The sequence below is a fragment of the Phyllostomus discolor genome, chromosome 2 (genome assembly GCF_004126475.2).
Source record: "Phyllostomus discolor isolate MPI-MPIP mPhyDis1 chromosome 2, mPhyDis1.pri.v3, whole genome shotgun sequence".
Lineage (NCBI taxonomy): Eukaryota > Metazoa > Chordata > Mammalia > Chiroptera > Phyllostomidae > Phyllostomus > Phyllostomus discolor.
In genome coordinates this window covers 197,789,987-197,817,957 of record NC_040904.2, presented here as the reverse complement: position 1 = coordinate 197,817,957, position 27,971 = coordinate 197,789,987, and the positions used below count along the sequence as shown (strand labels likewise).

The 27,971-nt window shown below is 37.2% G+C and overlaps 1 protein-coding gene across 1 annotated transcript in view; it reads right to left on the bottom strand.

Moving 5' to 3' along the window:
* Positions 1 to 27,971, bottom strand: part of CFAP54 (cilia and flagella associated protein 54) — a 249,121-nt gene that overhangs the window by 133,778 nt on the left and 87,372 nt on the right. Inside the window, exons 26-33 of the mRNA XM_028532627.2 lie at positions 24,797 to 24,919; positions 16,485 to 16,613; positions 14,543 to 14,657; positions 12,250 to 12,339; positions 11,450 to 11,576; positions 6,292 to 6,406; positions 5,851 to 5,951; positions 1,417 to 1,647 (exon numbers count right to left, since the gene is read on the bottom strand). Coding sequence (XP_028388428.1) covers positions 1,417 to 1,647; positions 5,851 to 5,951; positions 6,292 to 6,406; positions 11,450 to 11,576; positions 12,250 to 12,339; positions 14,543 to 14,657; positions 16,485 to 16,613; positions 24,797 to 24,919 — 1,031 coding nt within the window. The remainder of the gene's footprint in view (positions 1 to 1,416; positions 1,648 to 5,850; positions 5,952 to 6,291; positions 6,407 to 11,449; positions 11,577 to 12,249; positions 12,340 to 14,542; positions 14,658 to 16,484; positions 16,614 to 24,796; positions 24,920 to 27,971) is intronic.

Below are 27,971 nucleotides of genomic sequence, written 5' to 3'. Positions count from 1 at the left end.
TCACTCCGTGTTTTTTAAAATTTATTTTTCAGTTACAACAGTTGACATACAATGTTGTGTTAGTTTCAGGTGTACAACATAATTGTGGTTACACAATTATACCTTATGAAGTGATCTCCCCCCCAGTAAGCCTAGTGCCCATCCGACACCACACATAGTGATTACACTATTATTACACTATTACACTATTATTATGCTGCACTTTACATCCCCATGACTATTTTTATAACTGGCACTTTGTACTTCTAAATCCCTTTCACCTTTTTTTTCAAACTCCTCCTTAAGTGCAAATCTGGTCAATCCTCCATAGGAAAGGGGTCTATCTAGAGCTATTTTTGAAAAGGTTCAGTCTGATTTTAACCAAAATTCTGGAGAAGCAGAAACTGGGACCAAGTTCATTGTCGACTTCAACTGGCATACTTTATTACTGGATTATTGAAATAAATATCCTCTTAATTTATGTTATCTGTCACCAGTCTTTCCTTCCTTCTATCTGTTTGGCATGTTGCCGCCAGAGAAATTTCTTATAGCCCTGCTCAAAACTCTTAACACTGTGCCACAGTACAGAGATTAAAGTTCAGATTTAATGGACAGTTAAGACTCTCCATGACCTGGTACTGACCTTCCTGCTAATCATATCAAACCACTCCCTATCAAACACCCTACCTAGATTCTGGTTAGACCATTTGGGGTTCTCATCCTGCATTGTCCTACCTGGGCTGTAAGTCATGCTTTTCCACCTACCTGGAATGGTATTTCTGTATCTGCGTATTTCTAAATCTTGCCTGTTCTAGCAAGTGCCCGGCCAAGTGGCCCTTCCCCATGAAATCTTTCCTACTGGTTTCAGCCAGAGTAAAGCCTTCTTCTCAGGAATAAGGGAGACTTTATGAATACTTCAACTTCGACCATTATCTGCAATTATTTGTGAATGTTTGTGATCTACCCTACCAGATTCTAACTTGCATACCCTGCTCATCTTTGTATGCCCACTGCACCTGTCTCGGTACCTTGTATCTTACAGGGGTTCAACAAGTGCTATCTGAATGACTGTGCGCCACCTTTTAACAGCTACATAGTATTCCATTTGTGTATTTATCTTCTATTTTTAGAAGATGCCTGCTAATACCCATAATTATTATATAATCAATATTAAATTTTTCTTGGAATGATGTTTTCTCCTTTCACTGAAAGCTATACTGAGAAACACTGTCAAGATATATGCAAATTAGTACTTGATGAGAACTTACATCCATCACCTGTTTGGGATAAGAAATTAAGAAATATATCAATGCCCAGGAAAGACAAAAGTGTTCTGTAAACCTCTTTAATTATTATCAACATTGGAGCCCTGAGTGTACAAGTACAGCCCCTGTGCTTGAGACTTTAAAGGTATTAAGCATTGGTGATGTACTGTACCTGACCATTTTATTTGCAGCCCCACATTTCATCTTCGTCCGCTCCCCTTGCTTTATCAGAAACAGGCTGAAGTGTGCGTTTGCCAGACACAGGTTCATCTGAGCCTTCCAGGGCATCTCCTCAAGATATATTTGATGGAACCTCTTCTTTTTAACATAATTAAATATTAGAGGATTCAGTAAATCCAGCAGGATTCGGTGTGCTATTTTTCTAACATCAGTTCTCTTATTTCTGCCAAGGGACAAAGAGGTTTTGGAATTACACAAACTTTCAGATACTCAAAGAGGAACGATTCCGATTTGTACACGATCAAGAAGTCACTTGACTGCCCTTCCGCAAATGTTTCTGGCTTATCTGTGATTTACTTAGTGGTGAAATTGTAAAATAGGGCAGTGAAGAAGGCACAAGAATAAACACCAGGGATGGAGTCACTACGTATTTCCTCCAATTCTCTCCAATGTCTGTGTCCTAAGCTCAAACCAAACAGCGCTTTTCTCGTTTTTCATAACCAAAGGACCACTAAGATTAGACAAGTAAATTATAACATAACTGTTCACATACATCATTTAACTTCAGTAGTGAACAAGAAAATCATTCCTATGTATGGTTCCTTAAGAAAAAAAATGAAGCAAAATTTTTTCTAACATTAGCTAGACTGTCAAATGAAATACAACATCAGTCAACAATAAATAGCTTCATAAATCTATATTAAATATGCTCTGAAAAACTAATATTTCAAAATTTATCTAATAGTTCATATTTTAAGTATAATATATTTTTGCTGAACGTATAACCAGAGACATTGAAATAAAGAACAAACTGACAGTAACCACAGAGGAGGAGGGAGGGGATAATGGGGGGGGGGGAATGGGGAAGGGTCATCAAGGAACATGCGTGAAGGATGCATGGACAAAGCCAAAGGAGGGCAGGATTGAGGGTGGGAAGTGGGGATGGGGGAGTGGTGAGGGGAACATGGAGACAGTTGTAACTGAACAACAATAAAAAAGTATTCTCATCAGAATCTCAAAGCAGTCCAAAGATTTTTATTGTCACATAGTTGCTTATATGGCATGACTTCATTTCCTCAAAATACTTTTATCAACTTTTCTTGACTGTTGACAATGTTGCTGTCCGTGGGGCAGTGTCATTCCACCTGACGTTCAGTATCATTAGCCATTACCAAAATGCAAACTAAAGGCACAAAATATCAGCACCACCTATTTTAATGCCTAAAATACAAAACAGTGATAACATTAAATGCTGGCAGGCATGAGGGAAAACTAGAATACTCATACACTGCTGGTAGCAATGTAAAAAGGTGGGGCCAAATTAGAAAAGAGTGGGGGATTTCTCACAAAATTAAACATAAACTTACAATACAACCTAGCAACTGTACTACTGGGCATTTTACCCCCCCCCAAGAAATAAAGATTTACGTGCCCTTAAAAAACCTGTACATGAATGTTCATGTCATCATTGTTCTTAATAGCCAAAACTGGAAACAATGCAAACGTCCATTGAAGGGTAAGTGGTTAAACAAATTGTGGCACATCCATCCCACAGAATACTGCTAAGTAATAAGTGAACTAGCTATTCATACCGCTTGGCTGGATCTCAAAGTAATTATGCTGAGTGGAAAGAAAAAGCCAATCTCTGAAAGTTACATACTGTACGATTCCATTTGTACAACATTCTCGAGATAACAAAATCATAGAGATAGAAAGCAAACGGGTGGTCCCCAGAGGTGGGTGCGGAGAGGAAGGCAGGCGGCTGGCTGTCGCTGCCAAAAGGTGGCATGGGGGCTGAGGGCAGATGCTTATGAGAGAACTGTTCTGTACCTTCACCGTGGTGACAGTCACACAACTCCACAAATGTGATAAAACTGCACGCAACTAAATATACACACACATATGTGTGTGTGTAAAGTTTCTACGGTCTGAATAAGGTCAGTGGATTGCATCATTGTCAGTTTCCTGGTTGTGCTATTGTACTCAAGTTCTGTAGTTAACTTAGGAGAAACTGGGCGAAGGATATATGAGAGAGCTCTGTATTATTTCTTATAACTGCAAGTAAATGTACAATTGTCTAAAAATAAAAAGTTTTTTAAATGCATGTTACATCAAAGATATCCACAATCACAAACTCTATTCAATATTAATCTTGAGGTTCTAACCTATAGGCTAGACAAGAAAAGGAAAAGAGAGCCTTGAGCATTAGAAAGAAATAAGCAAAACTTTCATTATCTATTTATAATTTGACTGTCTACACAGAAACCTGTATCTATGAGTCAATTATCAAGTTGTACAGAAGATCAAGTTGTTTATAAATGAATTGTATTCCTATATAATTAAGATTACAAAATGTAATTAAGATCACAAGATGTAATCTTACAATACTGTTTACACTAATACAAAAAGTATTTCTTTGATGCAGCTAACAAAAGATGTATAATACCTTTATGGAGAATATCATAAAAATTTATTGAAAGGCACTAAATCAAGACCTAAGTGGTCTGCCTATGAATAGAAAGACTCAATATTGTTTTTAAAAAAACTTCCTAAATCAATCTATATATCCAATTCTATCTCTACCAAAATCACAAGTTTTTTGTATTACTTGACAAGCTACTCCAAACTATTTTGCAGAAAAATATCCGAGACTTAAGACAAATACAGGACAAGAACATGCTGGAGAGACTTTTCCTATCGGACAAGACTTGGTTTTAGGCGAGAGTAAGTATGATGGAGTGACACTGACTCAAGAACAGGTAACAGACTAATGGGACATAAAAGAGAGCCCAAAATTCCACAGGTGAAAACTTGCTGAGTGAAAAAAGCGACAGTGATCACAGAACAGACTACTCAGTAAACGAGGCTAGCCAGCTGCGTGCCTATTAATGAAACTATAAGAGCTTTCCCTACAATTCACAAAATTAAATTGTAGTTGAATAGAATTTCTAAATGTGGCAATCGAAAATTTAAATTCACTAAGAAAATACCCTTACTACCTCCAGTGACAGAAGAATTTCAAAAACGATAAATAGAAATATTATTACAATTGACTTCATTAACAATTGCAACTTTTAACAAAAAACTTTAAAATGTATGAGTATATAGATGAGCCACAAAGTGGGAAAAGCATTAATATCCAAACTTCTACAAAAAAATGAGGAAAAAACCAAATAAATGTGTAAGTATCTAAACAAGTGGGACGGAGACTAGAAAAACCCTAGGGTTTAATAAAAATATGAAAAGATGCCTAACATCATCAGTAATCAAAGAGATAAAATTTTACAATTCACAGTTTCACAAAAATTTGAAAATTGATAATAATATCACGTTTTGGTGAAGATGGTGAATAATGGAAAATTGAAACACTACTTATGAAAATTTAAGAGCAACTTAGCAATATCCTGTAATGGGTATAAAAAACAAAGAGGTTCATGTTTAGGGAACTGCCCCCCATTTAAAAACACTTTAAATGCCCATTTACAGGAGACTGAATAAAGTTTATTTATTCATATAATGGAACACTATACAAAAGTAAAATGAATAACTAGATTTAATGTGTAATAGACACAGAAAAACATCTCACAAACATAACATTTAGAAAAAAGAGCAAATTGGCAAGCAGATTATAAAAAATAATGTATTATGTAGGCCTACATACATATATAATTGAAGTGCAAAGTCACTCATAAACATGACAAACTACTTCTTGGATAAAGGGGGATGAAGATGCATTCTGAGAGGGATGCATGGGAATTTCAACTGTGTTTGAAATGTTTTTATGGTTAACTGCATATGTTCATTTATATCATTTTCTACACCCATCTAAAATATGTCATATTTAAATTTAAAAAGTAAAGAAACAATCAGATAGTAGGCAGATGCAAATGAGAAGAAAGTGAGAATGGTTCTATTAATATCTATAGTTACTATCAAAATTAATAAATTAAAATTAAGATCAAAATCAATAAATGAGTAAAGACATTATATAATGAAGGTAAGATATATAAAGACTGTATAAGAGCATAAGTGCATACTCGTAAAAACAGTAGCTAAACATTTCACCATGATAAGTTTTACGGCTTAAGTTGTATCAACAAGAACATTAGGTCCACCAGTAATAAAAAGTAATTGACCAGTTTGATCCCTTGACCACCCTGTCTATACTACTGCTGCCCTCAGCTCCACTCCAGGCCAATTTGTCTGTGGCGTATCATCCTGGTCTCTTATTTTATAAAGTTTATGAAAAATTTTAATTGCCTTGTTTATGTGTACGTTTACCTGTTTACTATGCTACTTTCATTAGTATGGAAGCTCCCTGAGGGTAGTGACCTCATCAGTGCACCTCTACACCCCAAAAGAATGCCCAATACATAGTAACCTTCAAGTACATGTTTATTAAATTAATTAAATAGTGAATGAATACCTTTCATGTTCCGGCATTTCAGAAAAACCTGGATTTTTGGAAAAAAATTCTTTTAGCGTCTCCCTTTTTTTACTTCTTCTTCTTCTTTGTATATCTGAAATCTTAAAATAGAAGAAAACAAAAATGTTACAAACTAAAATTCTGAATACTATCGAATATAATTTACTCATACTCTAATGCTTATCTGTTGACATTAAAATAGAGTGCTTCCTTTACACTCCTCAATTAAAATTATTATCAAAAGTAACAAAACTACCCCTGTAGATGCAAAGTATGATTATGAAAATATCCATGAGAACTTAAGAATTATAATGTATAACTATAAAAGTATAGCATTTTCTTCTGTTACGTTATGATAAATTATAACGCAGCCAATAATCTATAGAGCCATAAATCTCCTCATTTCATTAACCTGTATTTCAAAACTCATATGAAACTTACTCTCCTAATCTCCACGACTGCAGCTTTGTAGTTCTTCCCAGGTTTAGCTGACCTTTTACCAACTATACTGTCCTTGTATTTCAATTTTTTAACTCCAAGAAGGGAATCATTTCTCCTAATACAAAAAAAAGATTAAGTCAGTTAAAAGGATCTGCAAGAATTTGCAAAACTGTACAACAGTAATAAATCTATAATGAATGTTGTCCCTAAAATTATGCAAAAAAAAAATCCAAAACTAGACTGATACTCCTGGTCCTCAAGGAATAGTTGGCCTCTCACAAGAGCACAATGTAAATCTTACCATAACATTTGATTAGAGCTGCCGTGTGACGTAGGAAATATGCATTGTGCCAGAAATCAAACATGAACACTTCACTACAAAGCTCAGAAGATAACTGCATGAGTGAACCCAGACAAGATACCTTGCTTCCAACAGATTTGTCTTTCTGGTTCCATCACACGCAAGCTTCCAGCCACTCTGACCTCCGGAAACCAACAAAGCTAAGCATTGTAGATGACTATGACACTTCCTCCCTTCCCCCAGTCACCTGTAGGAATTCTTAGCCTTGTTTTTTCAATCTGCCATGGACCCCTATGGTAATCTGGCCCACTCTGCAAATGTTATGAAGTCTCTCATTATTGCCTTTTATTGACACCACCAATTTTCCCTGAAAGTTGTACAGTTCCTAAAATTTGTATTTCTTTTGATACGTACAGCAGCACCCTGCTGTCACATGATAAATGGGATGCAAAGCTTGCACTGAATAACACATAGGGTCCCATCAATGCCAGGCTAACAAAATGACTGGTAAGTCTGGATAGCGAGTTCCAGTAATTACAGTTCCAAATTCACCTTGGTCCCATGGCAGGCGGCCTCTTGCTTCAATTTTGATGATGATCCTGGATCCTTGTGCTGGGTGGAACTCCAGCCCAGTGGCAGCAATTCCAATCATCTCCCAGTTAGTCAATATTCATCTTGGCAAATGTTTTGTCTGCCTGAACTAGGAAGTTTGGACCAGTGACCACTGGGCATTTGGAGATCCATCCTTTGCAACAGGCAACTTGAAACTGGTCGCCAGCTGTTTTCCAAGCAGCTTGATCTCTTTCTTACCTCCTCCCTGTCCCACCCCATCCCACCAGAATACTTGTCCTGGTCACTATACTCCAGGAAAAGAGGGGAAGGAGAGGTCATGAATGCACACTTGGGCTGCCATCTTCCCGACCCTCCCTCATTCTCCTCTGTGCTCAGCGGAACTCTCACCCGCTGAATAAATTAAACTCCTTCACAGCGCAACCTCTTCATAAAATGCTTCCTCCTAGTCTGACTGCTGTTGTTTTGTTTATGTTGTTATAAAAAATTGTATTTTTACACTTTTATGTTGTCAACAGTATTGGACTGTGATGTCATGGTGTATTCCTTATGTGATTACTTCTGTTAGTGCACATTTCTGACTCAAAACGTTGAGTCCAATGGCTGGCTGCCTATTATGTCAAAAACACTTTATGTGATAGTAAAAATTTCTCCTTTTTCTCTTTTTAAGTTTTCAAATATTTTAATTATTCTAGCCCATTCCATATAAACGAATCTGACTGGAATTGCATTAAACTTATAAGTGAATTGCATTAAACCTATAAGTTAATTTGAAGGTAATAAAAATCTTTACAATATTCCATCTGCCCTTTGAGCAAGATACTACATCTCTCCCCTTACTCAAGTAATTTATTTACTATCTCTTAGTAAGGATGTTTGGTCTTCTTTATATTAACCTGAGTGCTCTTGTGACTCCTAATAAATTCAATCTTGTACTTCACAGAAATGGGATAATTCTGCTACTGTACTTTCTACTTGATATAGGAAAGCTATTGATTCTGCAATTTTGCATCGAGCCATCCTGTGGAATTCTATTATTAGTTCTGAAAGATTTCAGTTAATTAGCTTAAGTTAAAAAATAATTATTTGCAAATATCATTTTATCTTCATTTTCAGAGTATTATAAGGTTCATTTGACAAACATTTTTGAGACCCTATTATGTGATAATCACACGAATTCTAATCATAATTTCTATTTCTCATTTTAATTGCACTGGCAAGAAGTTTCAAAACAGCATTAAGTGATACAAAGAATAACAGGGTGTCTTGTTGCAAAGCTTATTTTAACAGAAAATATTCTTCTAATCCTGACTTGCCAGGAACGATTGCTGAATTCCACATGACTTTTTAGCATCTACTATAGACTCCTTTGAGCACCAGTGAAAATTATACTATAGATTTCCTACTCCAATATTTATATTAAGAATAAAATTTACATTTTCACTGCTGCATTTATAACCTAGTATAATATTTTGGATTTTTCCTTCTATATACTGATAAATAAGAACAATCCATAATTTTCTATTTTTTTATTGTCTTTTTATAAAGCTGTTATCAGAGCCTCCTGTGATAAATTTAGTAGGAGACTTTATACCCATATCCTGAAGTAGTTTTACATAAAACAAAAATTATGTTTCTTTAAAATATGAAATAACTAGCCTAAAATATCTGAGCTATCCTTTTTTTTACAGCTTCAACCAATTCTTCCAATTTAAATTTTTCTAGATAATCACCACTTTCAATTAAATTTTCAAATTATTCATATTAAATTGTATACACTGTTATCAAATGTTTGTTTAACCACTTCAAATTTATTATTATTTTCACTTACTTGCATTTTGCTTTCTCTTATGACAGCCAGAAATGTACCTAATTTATTTATATCTTCAGACAACCAGCTCCAGCAGTTCTCAATTGCACTAGTTTAACACCAACTTACAGTGGATTAATTTCAACTTTTATTTTCTTCTTTCTGCTTTCTTAGATTTATTTTATTTTTCTAATTTTGTGAGTTCAATAAAATTTCATTTAATTTTATTTTTCCTGTTTAGTAATAAAAGCTTCTGAAGATGAAAATTTGTCTCTAAGTGCTGCTTTGAGTACATGTGATATTAGGGTTTCTCGTTATCATTATTTTTAAAAGGCTCTGTATATCTGTAGTCACGGTTCTTTTATACTGGCATATAAAATCCAATAATTTCATATGCCAGTGATTTATTTTGTTATAAAATTTCAGTTTTATTGTACTGTAAAAGAATGTGGTCTTTACAAATTTTAATCTCAGTGACCTCATGTGCTTTATTTTCCTGCTTAAATATTATTTTTTTATTTCATGAATGTTTTAAAGCATGTTTAGTCTCAACTGACTATATAGTAAATTAATCTTAATTACATCAGTTATATTTTCTATGTCCTTTTTATTTCTTTTTTTAAAGTAGCATCTTAAACTCTATATTATGTTTCTGTCAAATTAGCCTTGTCTTTGAGCAGTTTTTCCATATACTCTGACTTTTTCTTATGGAGAACACGAAAGTTCATGAAATATCTTCACTGTAATTTACAAGCATTATTGGTAGAATCATCCACTTCGAATGTGAATAGGTGGCATTAAAACCAAGTAACAAAAATTAACATTCTTTTAAATATTACTGGGACAATTGATACAATTTTTAGGGAGGAAAACAAACTAAAGGTTAATCTAAATCCCTATACCAAAAAATAAATTCTGTGTGGATTAAAACATTAAATAGAAACCATGAAAGGAAAAGGATGGCAGAAAATACAGCTGCATACGTGTCTGTTGCAATATGAGAACATTTCTTTCTGTAAAACTATGGAAGCATATGAGCACAAAAGGAGACATATCACTATCAAAGTAGAAATCAAGGTGTCGCATCTGCCCTTCCTCTATACTTCCTGACTTGCAGAAGAGCATCCCAAAACATCTGCTCAGGCTGAAAACTGAAATCCTTACCTTCAGTTTGAACTCAATACTGCCCAATTGTCAACCTCAGATCTTTTATTATACAGGTGGGCAATGCTTCTAAGCCACTCTTTCCTCTTTCAGAGTGTCTATTTTGCTTCTATTGGACCTCCAAGGTCAGTCCTCCAAATTATACTGCACAGTGATCGTGTCTTCTAATTTTCTTTGGTATTAAGGATACTATTTACAGCTCCTAAACATCTAATTTTGGCTATGGTTTTTTAAAAATATAATAGAACTTTCTTTTTTTTAAAGAACTGTATTAATTTTCTTTCTTTTTTTAAGATTTTATTTATTTATTATTTATTTTTAGAAAGGGAAGGGACAGAGAAAGAGAGAGAGAGAAACATCAAGGTGCGGTTGCTGGGGTCCGTGGCCTGCAACCCAGGCCTGTGCTCTGACTGGGAATCGAACCTGCCATACTTTGGTTCGCAGCCCGCGCTCAATCCACTGAGCTACGCTAGCCAGGGCCAGAACTTTCTAATTCTTAGCAATCCTCTTTATTACTATGGCCTGCTTCATTTTGATGCAAGCAATTTCCTCTCTTATCTTTCAAAAATATGAAGCACATATATTCTAAGTGTTTGTTCCAATAATAGAAATGCCTATTTTAGGAAAACTATTTTCCTGTGTGTTTTTATGGTAAAGTTTCTCTTCTGCTGCCATATTTTAAATAGACCTCATGTTACCCATGCTCCCTGTCACTAAAATGAGATACATCTAGGCATAGTGGTGAAAGGAAAACCCAATCGTTGGGATGAAAGTTAGGTTCCTTTGGCATCTCTCATAACTGGCATGAAACACTAGAATTTTATTTGGGGGCAAAGAGAACCACTCATGCTTAGAGGACAAGGGCAATGGCTTTAAGTTTTACTACTTCTATTTGAGGAACTCCCCATTCATACATGCAAATGGGACCCCAAGGAATGGCTCTGCTCGCCAATGTAGAAGAATGAGAAGACAATCTAGTAAATGACCAACACTGGACAGAGAAGCCTATGCCTGCGGAGCTGATGGCCCAGAGGTGTCACAATCCATCTTGACTCAATAGTAAAAAAGGCCTAATTTATTTCCTGCTTCAATTACGAACCTGCTCTAATCTTATTCCTTAGTTCAGTTGTATGAATATGCTTATGTTTACTTATTTATCTACACACATGAACATAAACCCTCACTATATCCCAGGTGGCTGTTTTAACTGTCGATATCCTACACTCTTTTTCATCCACCTTATATATCTTTATGTGACAGTGTTACTCATTGTTTTAAGTTGTTATCAGCAATAGAATAAATATCATAAGTACCTTCTCATGAAGTCACAGACAGGATTTGTTATCTCCACCACAAGGTGAAATTTTTCATCACTCATGCATTTTAGCATAATTTGCGTAAAAAACTCCAGGAATCTAGGTCTCTGCTTAAATTTCATAACTGTGAAAACAAGGAAGCTCATATATAGTTACTAATACACTTAGTTATTGGTGCTAAAACACTACTATTACTAATAATCACTTTGTTCTAACAGGCAAGTTTATCAACCTGCTTTTAAGATTTCTCACTTTTAAAATATATGTAGGAATAAATGTGGTGAGAACTACTGTTTATCTATAATTAAATAATCCATCACAGTCTATATTTCCTTTATTTTCCAAATATCTCAGTGTTAAGAAAGATTTCATAAAAGTGGCCACTCATGTATGACTAGTTGGAAAAAAATCTCTGATAAGAATGAGAATTAATAGTTACCCTAATTATTATTATATTGCACTCTGAGTTAAGCAATAATTTCTACATAGCTGAACTTAAAGATCACTAGCACACTTTTCAATTCCCTAGTTTTTGTGTTTTAGAATAAAACTGTTTGCTACCCAAATAAGCCACCATCAAGATTCTGTCTTCCCAGACTTTCTATCAGGTACCTATTTAGGTCTTTTCCATCATTTGACAATCAAGAGTATGAATTACTCTGAATGAGTAAAGAATCCCAAGGCTTCTGCCTGGAAAAGGTTAGACCTTTAAGTATCAACCAACAGCAAACTCCACAGAATAAACGACCTTCAATAGCAGGTCGAGTGAATAGCACATATACATTTAGGTCACCTACCTTCTTTCACAGCACCTTTGACTGACCAATTTAAAACTACAGGGTAAAGAAATATAGGGTCCTCTGTTCCTGAGAGTTCAGCTGTAAGACCTACAGTAAAAAAAAAAATAAGTCGTAGGTTCTGTTTAACATCAATAACCAAAAAGAAAAATTCTTTGGAGGAGATTAAAAATAGGAAAACACCTAAGTATGCTTTCTAAATCATGTACCTTAAAAGTATCAATTATATAATATTTTATAGATTAAAAAAGTCTAATAATCTCAATTATTTTCCTCTCATTTCCCTCCTTGACAGCCAAGGAGTCTGCCACCAAATAGGTAAAGAGTTTCCAAGGCACGTGTCTCTCCTGTTCAATAGCTATTGTATATCAGTAAACCCCAGACTCAGAATCAGAAACCTACCAACTATATCAACTCCATTTTTTATAAAAATATCATTAAAACTATGAACAGTAAAATGACAACAAACTCACAACTATCAACAACTGAACCTAAAAAAAAAAACAGAAACAAAAACTAAGCAAACAACTAGAACAGGAACAGGATCACAGAAATGGGGATCATGTGGAGGGTGATCAGTGGTGGGGGGAGAGAACAAGGGGGAAAGGTACAGAGAATAAGAAGCAGAATAGGTAGGTACAAAATAGACATGGGGAGGCTAAGAATAGTGTAGGAAATGGAGAAGCCAAAGAACTTCTATGTACAACCCATGGACATGAACTGTGGGGGGGGGGGGGGGGATGCTGAAGAATGAGGGGGGCGGTGCTGGGAGGAGGGGATAAAGGGGAGAAAAATTGGGACAACTATAACAGCATAATCAATAAAATATACTTTTAAATAAATAAATAGAACTATCATTGCAAGACAGTCAAGCACCCAAGAGCGAACAGTACAGCCGCGGGAGCCAGACTGCCCGGGTTCAGATTCTCACCCAGGCACTTCTTAGTTGTGACAGCTTGAGAAGTTACTCAGCTTCTCTGTGCCCCAGTTTCCTTTGCTTTAAAGTGGGAATAATAATAATACCTTCTTCATACAGTGGTTACATAGGGATTACATGAGTCTTAATATATATAAAACACAAAGTAGTTCCTGGTGCACAGGAAGCACTACACGAAACTAATACTTTTATTCTTGTTTTGTTTTGAATCTACTGTTTAGTTAGTAACATTAGTGACATTATACTGTGCTTACTGGTAAAATGTGAGGGGTTTTCTCTTTTTTGGTCATATGAAAAGAAATAATTCACATTTCTAGAATACTTGATATTTTAAGGAATTATATATGTAACTAGATAATTACAGCTTTGTTACAAACTATGTTTACTGATTATGTGAATAATAGAGCATTGGGTTCAAAATTCAGCTGGTAACAGACACCGAGAATGCTGGAATAGAGAGATCCAAGTCCGGGGTCTGCAACTGCCCAGATAAAACTGGGACACACAATGAGAGAGGTGAGGTGGGGACACAGAATTCTTCAAGGACAGTCGTTCCCCAATACCAAGGGGGCCACAGGTGGAGGCTCCCACTTAAGAGAAATGTTGGTTCTCTCTTGTTCTTCTAGAAGATCTGAAGTACCTACTTTTTAAAAATGTGATCATACTTATCACCAGAAACTGAATCAATTTCTTAAGCAGATTTCCAAATTGCTAACTCCACAATTCCAATCACTATCTTAACATATCACTATATAGCACAATAACCTGAAATTAAACTAATCTTTCACTTGAGTAGACTGTGTTTCAAATCATTCACACATTAACACCCCTCATGCTATCTCTTTTCATTTCTCAGTTACATTTTTGCCATTTGAGCAGATTCTCAGTTTTGCACCTTCCCTCCCCAACCCACACTTGTGGCAACACCTGCTTCCCAGGTGGTTGTCACAGCTGGGAAGAGGGTGTGCTGTATGTCAATGGGTAGAGGCCAGGGATGCCGTTAGACATCCACAATGCCAAGAACAGTCCCCCATACAAATAGTTAACTGGTCCAAACAGGCAAGAGTACCAAGGTTGCGATACCCTGCTTTAGAATCAGAAGGTTTAGGCTCAGATCCAAGCTAGCTATGCAATCCTAAATCACATAATCTTTATGAGTCACATCTGTAAAAAGCAGTAAGCCATCCCTTATTAATAGAATATTATTAGGACTATTGACAAATATAAAAGACTGTGTAAACCTTAAAGGGTTTACCAAATGCTAATATCCTCTTAATCCTTTTAACAAAAGATTTTCTTATTTTAAAAAGATACAATGCTCAATAGAAGTACACAGATAGAAACAAAAATGACTACATTGCTTTGTCAGTTTGAGAAGGTGTGTCTCCAACAAGATCAGCTGTTCATTTATTTTTTCAGGTGATAATATCTGCTGCGGCTTCGTAGGCTTGGGAGACTTCTTAGAAGAACCCTAGAAACATTGGTTAAATTTCAGAATGTACTTCAATATGTTTTAACAATTGTCATCTTGCAGTAACATTCTTAAAAATGTGTTTTCATACTTGCAATTAATAGTATGATCTACGTGGCTAAACAACAGGAATTAATAATTGTCGGGGGGGCGGGAAACGGGGTTGGGAGGAGGTGGGAGAGGGCAAGGGGGAATAAATGGCGGCAGAGAGAGACAACTTTGGGTTGTGAGTGTACAATGCAGTATGCAGATGATATGTTATCGAGTTGTACCCTTGAAACCTGCACGGTTTTATTAATCAATGACACCCAAACAAATTCAATTTAAAAAAATAATTAATAACACCAATCACTGTGTTCTAACTAAATGCCAGGCACAGGACTTAATGTTTTATGGAAGTGGACCAAAATATTTCTTTTCTTCTCTCTTCCTTCCTCCCAGTAACTCCCACCTCTCCCAATGAGCATGCCGATACACTCACACTCTCCCAAAAGGATTTTGGAGTATGTCTTTTAAACCCCTCAAAATAAAATTCCTCGCGTGCCCTCAGAAACATATCACTTTTTTTCTTTTTCTTTTTTTCCTTTCTTTTTCCCAGAAGGAGCTTCTTTACAACTCGGCTAATTGCCTCTGCTGCTTTGCCTTTCACTGAAACATAACAGGATCAATAGTTAATGGATTAAAAACTGGTGGGTCTGTGCCCAGGCTCCCCACCATCATTGAGAACTGACTGGTTAATGTCTCCTGTTCTCCAGCAAACACAAAAGCAAAAACAAAACCACCCAAGCCCCTTTAGGCTTAAAGCAACCTTGAGTGGTTAGAATGATCTCAGCCCTGCAGGCTTAGTCAGAAGGAAGTACCGCAACTTCTGCCGGACTAGTGACTCCAGGGAAAGAGGTGTGGGGTCCTGTCGTACAATGATGTACAGGGACAGTGTCCTGAGTTAAAGCCTGGCTGACAGAAGGAAGCTAGTGACAGGCTCTGAGACTGAACACATGGTTAAAAAAAAAAAAAACAACAACCTCAGATTGCCTCCAGCTTAATCAGAACTCTAGACCAAGTAAGCCCCTGCAAAACACCAAGCATCATGGCTTAAAAATGCATCCAGGAAAACAGTGCTAATAGTTCAAGCTTCTTGTGACAAACAAATGCTGACTTGGAAACTCAACATATAATAGAGACAGAAATGGAGCTACTCCGAACTGAAGTACTGAAGGGGCTTCGAGGAATCCCTAGTGCACCTCAGAAATCTGACAAACTAAGCAACGCTTCAAATTTGGTCTACAAAAACGCTTACTCATATAATTTCTCAAAAAGGCAATAAAACAGGCTCTAGCAAGACCCACGCTTGGGAAGCAAATATTAAAAAGTTGTCTCGAACATTAGCAGTCTCATAAAGAAGACAATTTAGGTGTGACGGTGAGTTTGGGAAATCTACTTGGAATACAGTGAAAAGCTCTGACATGTATTTACTACATTGAATGATGCACCCGGAATAATAACATCTTCCATTTGGGAGCGACTTTACAGGTCTTTTGTCCCAAAGTCCAAACGGGTGTAGGAAGCTCACTATCCACCCCTAACTGATGGTCGGTATTGGCGATAGGGAACTTTGCAGTGTTCTAGCACGGATTCCTCTTCATTTTTTATCACAAAAAAGAGAGGGAGGGGAGCTCCTCACTATACATTACTTTCCTTTCATGTAAATATAACAAATTAAATACCAATCAATTTTTTTAAATAAGTTTGCTTATAATGCGTGACCTCTTAAAAGACTCAACTAAATATAAGCTTAGAGACTTAGAGATGAGAAACAAACACAGTTACCTCCTCTTGTACTTCTTCTTGGTTAAAGGGGCCAAATGGAGATTTGCATTCTGGTGTGATGTCCAACATTTTTTTCCCATAATTTATAATAATTACTGCCAGGTCGTATTCCTTCCATGAACGCAGAATCTAATTTAAAATATTTACTAATTATCTCTGTTGGAAACACTTGTCTATTTCCAAGTGTCTTACATCATCTTTCATAAACTCAAAAACCCCATTCATGTTTTGAGTCTAAGAATTCCCCTGTTTCTGTTAAGCAAACTAGAACCTTACTTCAGATCCTATTTCCCCAGAATTAAAACTGCAAACAACCATACATGTTTTGGTATATTAAGTTAACTATTCAGAAAACGTTTCTACTTAAAACGTCCATGCTAAAACAAAATCATTCTTAAAGGCCACTTACACATCACCTCTTGTCTTGAGTTGCCTTCTATGTGACACGGCATGGCCGCTGACCGCATGGTGTTGGAGGGGGCATTTATACCAGTGAATGACTTACAAGGCATTCTGGGAGTGGACTGAGCTACAGTTAAGCTGTTCTGGACAGACTCTCCATGAACCCCAGGGGAAGCAGACACTAATCATAAGACGGGGAGTGGCTCCCTCTGCCCCTCTCGTGAGCGCCCCCGTCACACTACTAACTGTTACGCTTTGGCCTTCTCTAGCCTGGCCCTTCCCCACCTCTCCAGCGTCATCTTTCACCACCCACTTCCCTGCACTTTAAGTTAACAGAATATTGGGCCAAGTATAAATTCTGACACTCACCATGGTTTCAGCACTTCATGCTTTCCTACAGCTGAGCCACTTCCCAGAACAGCTCCCCCACTTTATTATCGCAGTGTAAGGTTATTAACAGAACCTGGTCACTGAAGCCTGGCCTCTAGTACCAACTCCAAGGAAGCTTCCCTGGCCTGCACTCTCATTTGCATAGAATCTGCTGTAGGGAAGGGTCACTCGAAGGGAACACATTCAGTGTGAACCCCATAAAACAATTTTCTATGGGCATAAATAAGTTTGTATGGATTTGTTATATATAGATGCATTCTGTCAAGTTGAGTAAGTCAGTATTTATGAAAACGAACAACTGGTACTTCCCATGCAGGGAAAGGATATAATAAGTGGCTGGAAAAAAGTGAATAATTGCTTAAACCTGTTGAAACCAAGTTAGTGCAAGGTGCCAAACACCAGAAATACCCCTGTGGGACCGGTGCAATGGTGGTGAACTAGTGCTGACTGTGGAATGAAGAGTGGGGAGGAAAATGGTGAGATGAAGTCTGGAAAGGTCGATGGGGTCAGTTGTGCAGAGCCTTGAATGCCAGGCAAAGAGCCCAACCTCATTATAAAATTAATACAAGAGGGAGACAGTTTTGCTATCAGAAAACAGAAACGAGGTAATGTTTGTCCTCCACACAACTTTGCTTTCTGACATATTTAGGCCCTAGGCTCATGGAGTGCTAGGTCAACTCTCCCCCCAGTTATAATATGCCAGTAGAATACACCAAATGATAAAAATGTTTCAAATCAAAAGAAGAGCCAATTCTACTTAACACATCAAACGAACAGAAATAGAAAGACTGCACCAGATGTTTAGCATAATAATTTATCAATGTGGAAATAACAAGACACTGAAGATGATGTGTCTCAGAGGTGGCACTCCATCTAGATCTCTGGCAACTTGTAGAAAAACCACTGCTGCTTACAGAAGAAAGACTGAGCCATCGGAAAGGATTACCAATTTTTTTAAACGTAACAGAGAAAAGAAACAGCCATTTGACTAACTGGGCTTCGTAAGAGAAAATCCATATAAAAATGTGTTGTATGAAATGAACACCTGAAGTCTGGGTTCAGGACTATTCCAAGGTTCTGGGGCTGCTGGTCATGCTGCAGGAAGCTTCTAGAAGGACAATTCTCAGCATATCAATTTGGGACAGACCACTTCTAACAGCAAAATCCCGCTATTAATATATGTTAATCCTGAACTAGCATATAGCTTTTAGGATTAACTAGCATGCTTTACTTTTTTAAAAAATGCCCAGCCCTTGTTGAGTACCTCAGTTGGTTGGAGCATCGTCCTGATATGCCAAGGTGGTGGGTTCAATCTCCAGTCAGAGCACATACAAGAATCAACCAATGAATGCATAAGTAAGTGGAACAACAAACTGTTGTCTCTCTTTCTCTCTCTCAAATCAATACATTTTTTAAAAATGTCCAGAACATTCAAGGTCATTTGTATAATAACATCACCTGAATCTCAATATCATTCCTCAACAGGGTGGAAAGGAAGGGGAGTCATGGATGAAAAAATCAGGAGATGCAGAGCCAGCCCCAAGGTGCCCTGTGCTACAGGAGAAAAATCACACAAGGCCAAGGAAGGAGGCGTGTGAATTCAAGGACTTCAGCCTCCACTGGGCCCCAAGTGCTGGCTGGAAACTCTATTCTAGGTCAGTGTTCTGTCTTGTTTTCCACAGGGGCTGCCGCAAACTCTCCCATTCTCCTCACATCTCTGAAACTCTCCCTTATTCTTCACCTCCTCACTCTTAGCGAATGGCCATGCTTCCTTTTCACAGAGGAACTTAGGGGAACTAACTTATCTCCAGTCCACAAACCTACCCACACACTCACCTGTAACTACAACCATTTTTCCCACCTAGGAGAGGGACAGGTAAATTTCTGTCCATACTAACCCCTTCCATACGTGCTCAGATCCCATTGCCTCCTGTCTTCTCTGGGGTCCTGGTCTACTGGCCACCCCTCATCCTTTCCCTCTCCTCGCTCCTCCCCATTAGTAGACACATGTTGTGGAGTACCTATGCAGAATTAGGCTTATAATTGGTTGGTTGGTTGGTTGGTTCATTGGTTTTTAGCAGAAGTTGCTATTGGCAAATTGCAAGCAATGAGCTGCATCAGAATGGAATCTCTTTGTTCTGAAGAAAACACTGTAATAGCTGATGTTGGTATTTAAATCTAAAGTGAGTAGCTGCAGGTCCATCTATACTGTTGCAAAGGGTAAAACTTTCCTCTTCTTTTAATTTTTTATGCTAAGTGAAATAAGCCAGTCAGAGAAAGGCAAATGCCATGTGATTTCCACTCATATGTAGAATCTAATGAACAAACTAAACTAACAAGGAAAATGAGGACAGATTCATAAATATAGACCAGAATGACAGTTAAGGGGGGGTGCGGGACTGAGCAAAAAGGAAAAAGAACTCATGGACATGGACAACAAATTGTTGTGGGGAGGGAGATATAAGAAGACTAAATGGTAATAAAAAATACAATAAAAATAATTAAAAATAATTTTAAAAACAAAACAAAAATACATACATACATACATACATACATACATACATACAGTGAGTAGCTGTCCAGTATCTTAGAAGGTGAATGTGGCCCCTCCTGGAAATACTCATTGATGGAAGTGTTTGGGGAGAAAAGGCCAAGCCGATGAGTATTCTGAAGAAAAGCACCTTGGAAGGTGCACTTGCAGCCTAGCATAGCACTAATAAACATGTGTGACTCAGCAGAAGAAACAGAAGGGGGTGCTTTGGATTGTGTGGGACCCTGCTTTCTCAACGGCCACACCATGTGACAATGACAGAGCTAACAGCAGCAGCAGGAAGATTCTCAAGGTCGGGGAGGGTTTCAGAATGACAAAACAGCTTTGGACTAATCGACTCCCCAATTCTTCCTCCGGCCTGGTGGAAGCAGGACTGGCTCCTTGGACTAAGGGCCCCTTGAGATTCTTAGACAATCCTCTTCCCTTCTCACTCTGCCCCCCATTTCCTCCATTTCTTTTGCTCCAATTGAGGCTGTATATTCCAATGACTCCTTTGTCATTACACATGCTTGGCCTCTTCTGAACTCCAAGCCTATAGGGCTCGTCATATAATTATGTAATAGCCACTTGTTTGGATGTCCTATAGCCTTCAACATTCAATATATTCAAAACTCGTGACTTTTTCTCTTTCCTACACAAAATCGCTCCACATCAACACACAGCACTGTATTCACCCTACTGCCCAGGGCATGTAGCTGAGTGGTTATGAAGTCTTCCCTCTCCCTCCTTCATCCCAATAATCAATAGGTTTCCAGGTGCTCAATTCTCTCTCATTAAGAGCTCTTGAATCTTTTCCATCCCCTCTCCCACTTTCCCACACTAGTTTAATTTATCATCTCTTACCTTCTAACTCATTCCCTGCCACACTCTTATCCCCCTGCAATTATTAGGTGTTACACAACCAGAATGATTTTTCTAAAATGCAAATCTCATTATATCATTTTGGGGTTGAAACCCTTCAACATTTCCTATTTAATCTATTTATCTCCTTTTTTTTTTGTTACTGTGTACCTTTTGAATTGTGTGCCCTATTGAGAAAGGTCTCTCCTGACTTCAAGACCGTACATCCTTGAATCCACTGTGATTCTGTTTTGTTTATGGTGTGAGGTGGGATCCTGGCTTTGTTTATTTTCAGCTGAATTAGCAGTTATACCAGCACCTTTTAATAAATAAACTACTATAATACAATGTTATTTTCGCAATGAACCCAAATACCTGTTCACTAAGGTCATATGTTAAGTTCTGATGTAACCCAGGTCTGGGTGTTGCTGGATTCTCTATCCTCTTCCACTGAAATACCCGCCCATTACTCTGCTCATGCTATTTTTATTGAAGTGGCCTTATGGTAAATGTTAGTATCTTTTGAGGACTTTTAAATTATTTTAATCAGTTTCTGAGAAACCCAACTGGAGCTCTTATTTGGACTGCATTACATTTAAATATTATTTTGGAAAGATTTATATTTCTATGCCAGTAGGTCTTCCTGTTCAGGAACCTGGTGGGGCCTACCACATATTCAGATCTTGTTTTGTGTCCTTCAGTAAAATTTCACAATTCTTTCATCTAGGAACTTAAACATTTTGTTAAATTTAAAATATGTATTATAGGTGGTATATTTTTCTCCACTTCTAACTTGCTACTGCTAGTATTTTTTTAAAATAAGTCTTTTACATATAATCACTTTATAAATTATCTTTTTAATTCTAATATTTTTTTACTAGATTCTTATTGGTTTTTTGAGGCCTCTATAATTACAGATAAATTATATTAGAAAAATATTATAAAAGTAATTTCATATTCTTATCTATTGCATGAGACATAATCTTTACAAATAATGAATCACAGAATTAAGAGACAGCATCTCCTATGCTTAATTTTTAAAGAAATGGCTTCAAAAATCTTCCAGTTAGTATGATATCTGTTGTAAAACTTTGATAAATGCCTTTATCATTATATTAACCCCCCTTATCTGTGGTTTTGCTTTCCATTGTTTCAGTTACTATGGTCAACCTCAGTCTGAAAATATAAAATTTCCCCAATCGCAGACATCATCTGCTCCTGCCATCCAACCATTGACATCATCATGGCTCAGTGGCCCAGGGTCACCCCAAGCAGACGATCTTCCTTCTGACATCATCAGAAGGTCAATAGTAGCATAAGGCCACATCACAATGCCTATGTGGCTTCACCTCACTTCGCCTCATCGTGTAGGCATTGCATCATCTCACATCATCACCAGAAGCATGAATACACTACAATCAGATACTTTGAGAAAGACAGAGACCATATTTACATAAATTTTTATTACAGTACATTGTTATAACTGCTCCATTTTAATTAGATATTGTTATTTTCTTACTGTGACTAATTTATAAATTAAACTTTATCATGTGTATATATATATTAAAAAACACAGTATATATAGGATTCAGTACTAACCATGGTTTCAGGCATCCACTAGGGATCTTGAAATGTGTCCCCCACAAATAAGGAGTGACTACTGTGTTCAATAGCTTCCTTCCACTCCGGACTGATTTAGAAATTTTGTTAGGAAAAGTTGCCTAGTGTTATCAAATGCCATTGTAGCATTTTCACATAACCTTATCTTTTTACCCTTTAATTTACTGTTGTAAAAAAAATACAAGTTTTGTTTGAATGTGGAATTGATCTTCAGTACTTGAAAATAAGACTGTCCTAATATCAGAAAATAACCAGCTGCCAGCCAGGAGCAGACAGGATGCTCAGACAGCACAGATCTGAAGGACACTCAACAATGCCTCTCTTTGTTGTGATGAGTGTTTGGACCCTGAATTCTGCTTTTGCAGATATGGAAATTGCCACTCCTCCTTTATTTTTGTTTGCATCTTTCCAGTCCTTTTGTCTAATCATTTCTTTTTCAACCAGTGTTTGTCACTCTGTTTTATGAGTGTTTCTTGAAGTAATGTACTTTTAAATCTGAGTTTTTAGCCCATCTGCCAATCTCTGTCTTCCAAGTTCATTCACACTTAGTGAAGTAATTAATATATTTGATTTTATGCCTTCCATCTTATATACTATCTCTTTTCCCTTCTTCTTACTTTGCGGAATTAAGCATTTTTCTTCCCTGTCATTCCTCTGTTCATTTTCCTTTCCCATCAATTTATAAGTCCTACTGTGTTTTAAAATTCTGTTCATGGCTCTGAGTCATCTTTGAATATATTTATTCTATCAAAAGAAAATAATTTATACTATATATACTTTATACTTTATATATTTTAAAATATATATATAACCATGCACCAAGATTCTCTAACTGCTCACCCCACCCTCAGCCCCAAACAGGGTAGAAGTTGTAGTTCTAGGTTACAATACATTTTGAGGATGATACTTCTATTTTAAGAATCCCTACTTAGCATTTATATCACAGAGTCCTAGTCACACAATTATTATCTATTTAGCTTTAATAATACATATATTGCAAGATTCATTGCTCCCATTATTCCTCTCCTTTTTGTCTTTCCCTATCTTGGGATTTCTGTTCTGAACCACTTGTCATTTGATAGAGTATTTCCTCAAGTGTTTTCCTCAGATAAGTGCATAGGCAGAATATTTTTTTTAAATGCATGCACTTCTGAAAATGTTTACTTTGCCCTGACAAATGAATGATATCTTTCCTGGTTATTAATTCTTGGACCCTCAGGATTCTACAATTGTTACTCCAATATTTCAACTTCTAGTGTTGCTGATAAAAAAAAAAAAAGCTTGAAGCTAATTAATTCTTTTTCCATTGCAAATAACCTATTCTTTCGGTCTTTAAGATTTGCCCTTATGTTTGGACTTCAGACATTTCACCAACACATGTCTGCATACATTCTTACATTTCTCCTGCCTGGGATGCAGGGAACCTATGTTCTCCATCCGTTTCTTTTCTACCTGCAAAACTCCTTTCCTTTCATGTTATGACTTCTGGATCTGCCTTCTGAATTTCTCTCTAGACAATTTTGTTCTACATTGGCTGGTACTTCTTGAGCTTCCAGATTTGACTCAAGAAATATGATAACCATAATCTTCATCTGTTTAAGTTTTTAATCAAAAATAAAATTAGTTTGTTCAGGTACAGATTTGATTTATTTTGTTTTGTTCTGTTTTGATCATCTAATGAATGGCATCACCTTGAAAGTTTTCTCTCTCTCTTTTTTGTTTTAAGTAATCTCGGGTCTTTTCCAACACAGTAAGAGTAAATACACATTATTTTAGTGTCTGGTTTGCTCTTGAGCCTTGGGATTCTGAGTCCTCTATAGTGAGCCATTATTTTTTCCCTTCCTGCTTATGGTGTATGTTCCCTCAGCCTCTCCACAGACCAGGCCATAAAGGGCTCTCCAACAGCAGTAACTCAGTGAGTGATGGAAGGAGCATGATCTTCTGCTTTTGAGGTCAAACCATAGCAGCCAGCAAATCATGACCTCTTTGCTAAGGTAGAGGTTAGAGGCCTCTCCGTTGCCAGACCTCTACAGAAGCAAACTTTAGCCCCAAACAAAGCAATGGATCAAATCAGCCCACCTATACAGTATTCTTCCAGATCCCTGACCAAATCAGAAAGGGCCTGTGAGGGCTACATAAAATAGGCAGGCAGATTTGACTCTTCATTGAGGAGATTCACTGGGTTCAGTCAACCAAACCTTTGAAGAAATACCTGATCTTTGAGCCAAATGATGAGGATAAACAAGCCTACCTCTCTGCCTCTGGTCTATTGGTTCCTTCTGGTTTTCAAAATGAATGAGGTCCCATTAAAAGTCATCTTTCCATCCCTGTACCCCCACTTCCTCAAGATACACCCACCACCCTTTACAACTGACCTGCCCTGGCTACTTTTGATCTGAAATGCTTTCTGGGTGCTATTTCTTAAAGTAATTCCTGCAAAAGTCACTTGACTTCCTAAGTCATTATTCTCCTAAATTTTATGACACAAGACTAAGAATGAGATAAATACCTTTGTTATGTAGAAGATACAACAAGCTATCATGTGCTGTACGCCTTCAAAATTTGCAGTTTGTTTCTTTGAGTGGATGACGTTTGGTAGTCCTTGCAAAACCACTATACACTTTATCAAGATCTAAAAAATAGAAAGATAGTGGTTTTGTTGAGAATTATCACCCTTACACACTATAAACTGTTCTATTCAAATCATGCAAGTTTTAAACCATCAAATTGTATTATTATTAACTATCGATAAGTTGCTTACATAAAGAAGTATACTCTAAAATAAAACTGACATGCTCAATTTTCAAATGAGTCTCTCATCTAAATAACTTGAAAACCTGTGCAGAGAATAAAATAAGTATATGAATAACTATAAAACAAAGCGTATTTTGTCAAGTGCCATAAAAGATGTAGAAAGCATGTTACGTGTATACAAGAAACACCAAGATCACATCCAGGCTTAGGAGGACCTTGGAAAACCACATGGAGAAGGCTGTACCATACTAAACATAAACTGATGCCAGGTACTTGAAATAACAATTTCCTTCCAAATTAAAACCAAACATTCATATCGCAGGAAATTAATTAATCTTGGTGCTTACTTCTATTCTCCTTTCTTCATACCATATGACCCTGAATGTGATCAAGAGCTAGACAATTAAGTTTAGCTTTCTATTCTGTTGCATAATTCTAAGTAATGTCACCATTAGTAAAGTAGAATTGAAATTGCATAGATCTATCTTCATTCAGATTATTCCAAAGGACAAATTAATATATGGATTTTGGTCCTTTGAGGGTACATTAATTGCTTCAAGCCACCATTAAAAAACTTGTAAGTTTTTTTAATGCTTCTTAAATTCCTTCCACTACCACCCTCTCCCCGCCTATCATACCACATCCCCAAATCATGTAACAATATTAAATTTTGAAGTTTTCTTCTGGCTCAGGTAATTTTATATGTATGTGTAAATACTTAAATGTACACAGGGCCCTGGCTGGTGTGGCTCAGTGGACTGAGCACTGGCCTGTGGACCAAAATGTTGCTGGTTCAATTCCCAGTCAGGGCACATGCCTGGGTTGCCAGCCAGGTCCTGAGTCAGGGGCATGAGAGAGGCAACCAATAGCTGTTTCTCTCACACATCATGTTTCTCCTCCCTCTCTTTCTCCTTCCTTTCCCCTCTCCAAAAATAAATAAAGAAAATCTTTTAAAAAATGTAGATAGGAGGGTTAATGCTAGGTTGCAAATGGGATTTAAACGTACTTATCTGAACTGTGCATTTCCCCTTCAATCATGTCTAATGAAAAATCCCTCCAAGTCTATAGGTTTAGTTCCAGCTCATTACTTCTAATGGCTACATAATATTATTTAATGTGGATCAACCATAATTTATTAGTCACTTCCAGAATCTCCATGGTGTACAATTTTAGGGTTGAGGTTTTACAGTCTGGCCATCCTCCTGTTACTGTACTTCTCTTCACCTCCAGTTTTATGGCCACCACCGAGGATGCCCCAGTAAATACCTATACACACAGTTTTCAACAGGAGAGGCACCTGAGGGGCCAGCTCTGAGCTGATACCCAGTGAGCGTGAGGCACCACCCTCCAGCGCACCATGTACATTCTAAGTCAGTGACCAGTATGGGGCCCTGTGTCCCCAGCTGGTAGAACACATGGATCCGGGAACCAAGGGGAGAAGCCTGGAGTAGCATCCTACCAACTGGTGACTTTATTCTATGAGACAGATTACTAATAGAGGGATTGCTATGTCAGGTGGATGTACTTTTAACTTTGCTAAAACTTTATTCTATGGGATAGATTACTAGTAGAGGGACCGCTGTCAGGTATATTTGCTTTTAATTTTAATTAAAATTATATTTAGTTTAACTAAAATTAAAATCACTTTACCAAAATCCAATGCCTATAACAATTCACATTTCCTCCATTAATGAACGAGAATGCCTTTGCCCCACATCCTCACCGGCAATAGGCGTTACAGATCTTTCCGATTCTGCCTGTGTTGTTCCTTTGTTCACTCACTGCGCACAAGTGTGAATGAGCATTCAGAGTCTGAGCATCTTTTCATGAGCCTCTCAGCCACCTGGGTCTGTTTTTCCTATAAACTACATATTCATATCTTATGCCCATTTTCCTATTACATTATTGTCCGATAGTGAGACTTCTTGTTACCTATACTTATCCTTCATCGGTGTTAGGTATATTTTTCCAAATCCATAAATTTTCTACTACTTTTACTATGATCCCTTTTTTCACACATAGATGGCTGTACACACAGTCAAATATGGGGTTTTTTTTCCTTGTTTTTTCTAAGAGTTCTGTTTTGGTTAGAAATGGTTCCCCCAGCCCTGGATTGCACAGGTACCTAATCTCCTGGGATATTTTTTGTCAAATTTTTTGCTTTGTTTTATATTTAAGATCTCAACTTTTTGTAAATGGTACAATTAAGTCCAAACTCTACTTTCTTTCAAATGAATATCTAGGTGTTTCACTGCAGCCTACTAAAAACATCCATTTTCTTTCCACTAAATTCAAATGCCAATTTCTGCCATACATTTCATTCTCATATATACTGGGGCCTATTTCTGGACTGTCTTCTCTGTCCCATTCATCTTCTCCTATTCTGAACAGTAAAATTTAATTAGAAATTGCACTCCTAAGGCTTTTTCTCACACCTATAACCTGTGCTGCAGCTAGAGGCATCCTGAATCAGTGGGGTCCTACAGGGTGACAGTGGACCATCCTGACTCGACCAGCTGAGCGCCAATCACAGCAGCTATGCCTGATGTGGTAGCTCTGCTGGAGCACGTAACAAGGTGTACACCGATATGGCTAATGTTTCCCTTTCCAAACTCTGGGGAAGAAGAACCAGAAGCTCCCATTCACACTGAGCAGGTAAGAGCAAACACTAGGAGTCTTGCCCCAGGGCAATGATAACTCTCCCACCCTCTGACATAATATTTTATACAAGGATCTGAACTTTCTGGACATTTCTCAAAACAAAACATTAGACCACTATATCAATAACACTATGTTAGACCTAATGAGAAAGAAATGGCAAGTACCCTAAAAACCTTGGTATAATGCATGCCCTCCAGACGGTAGAAAAAAAGCCTTTGGAGATTCAGGGGCCTGGCACATTAATAAAATACGTATCTGGAACATGCCGA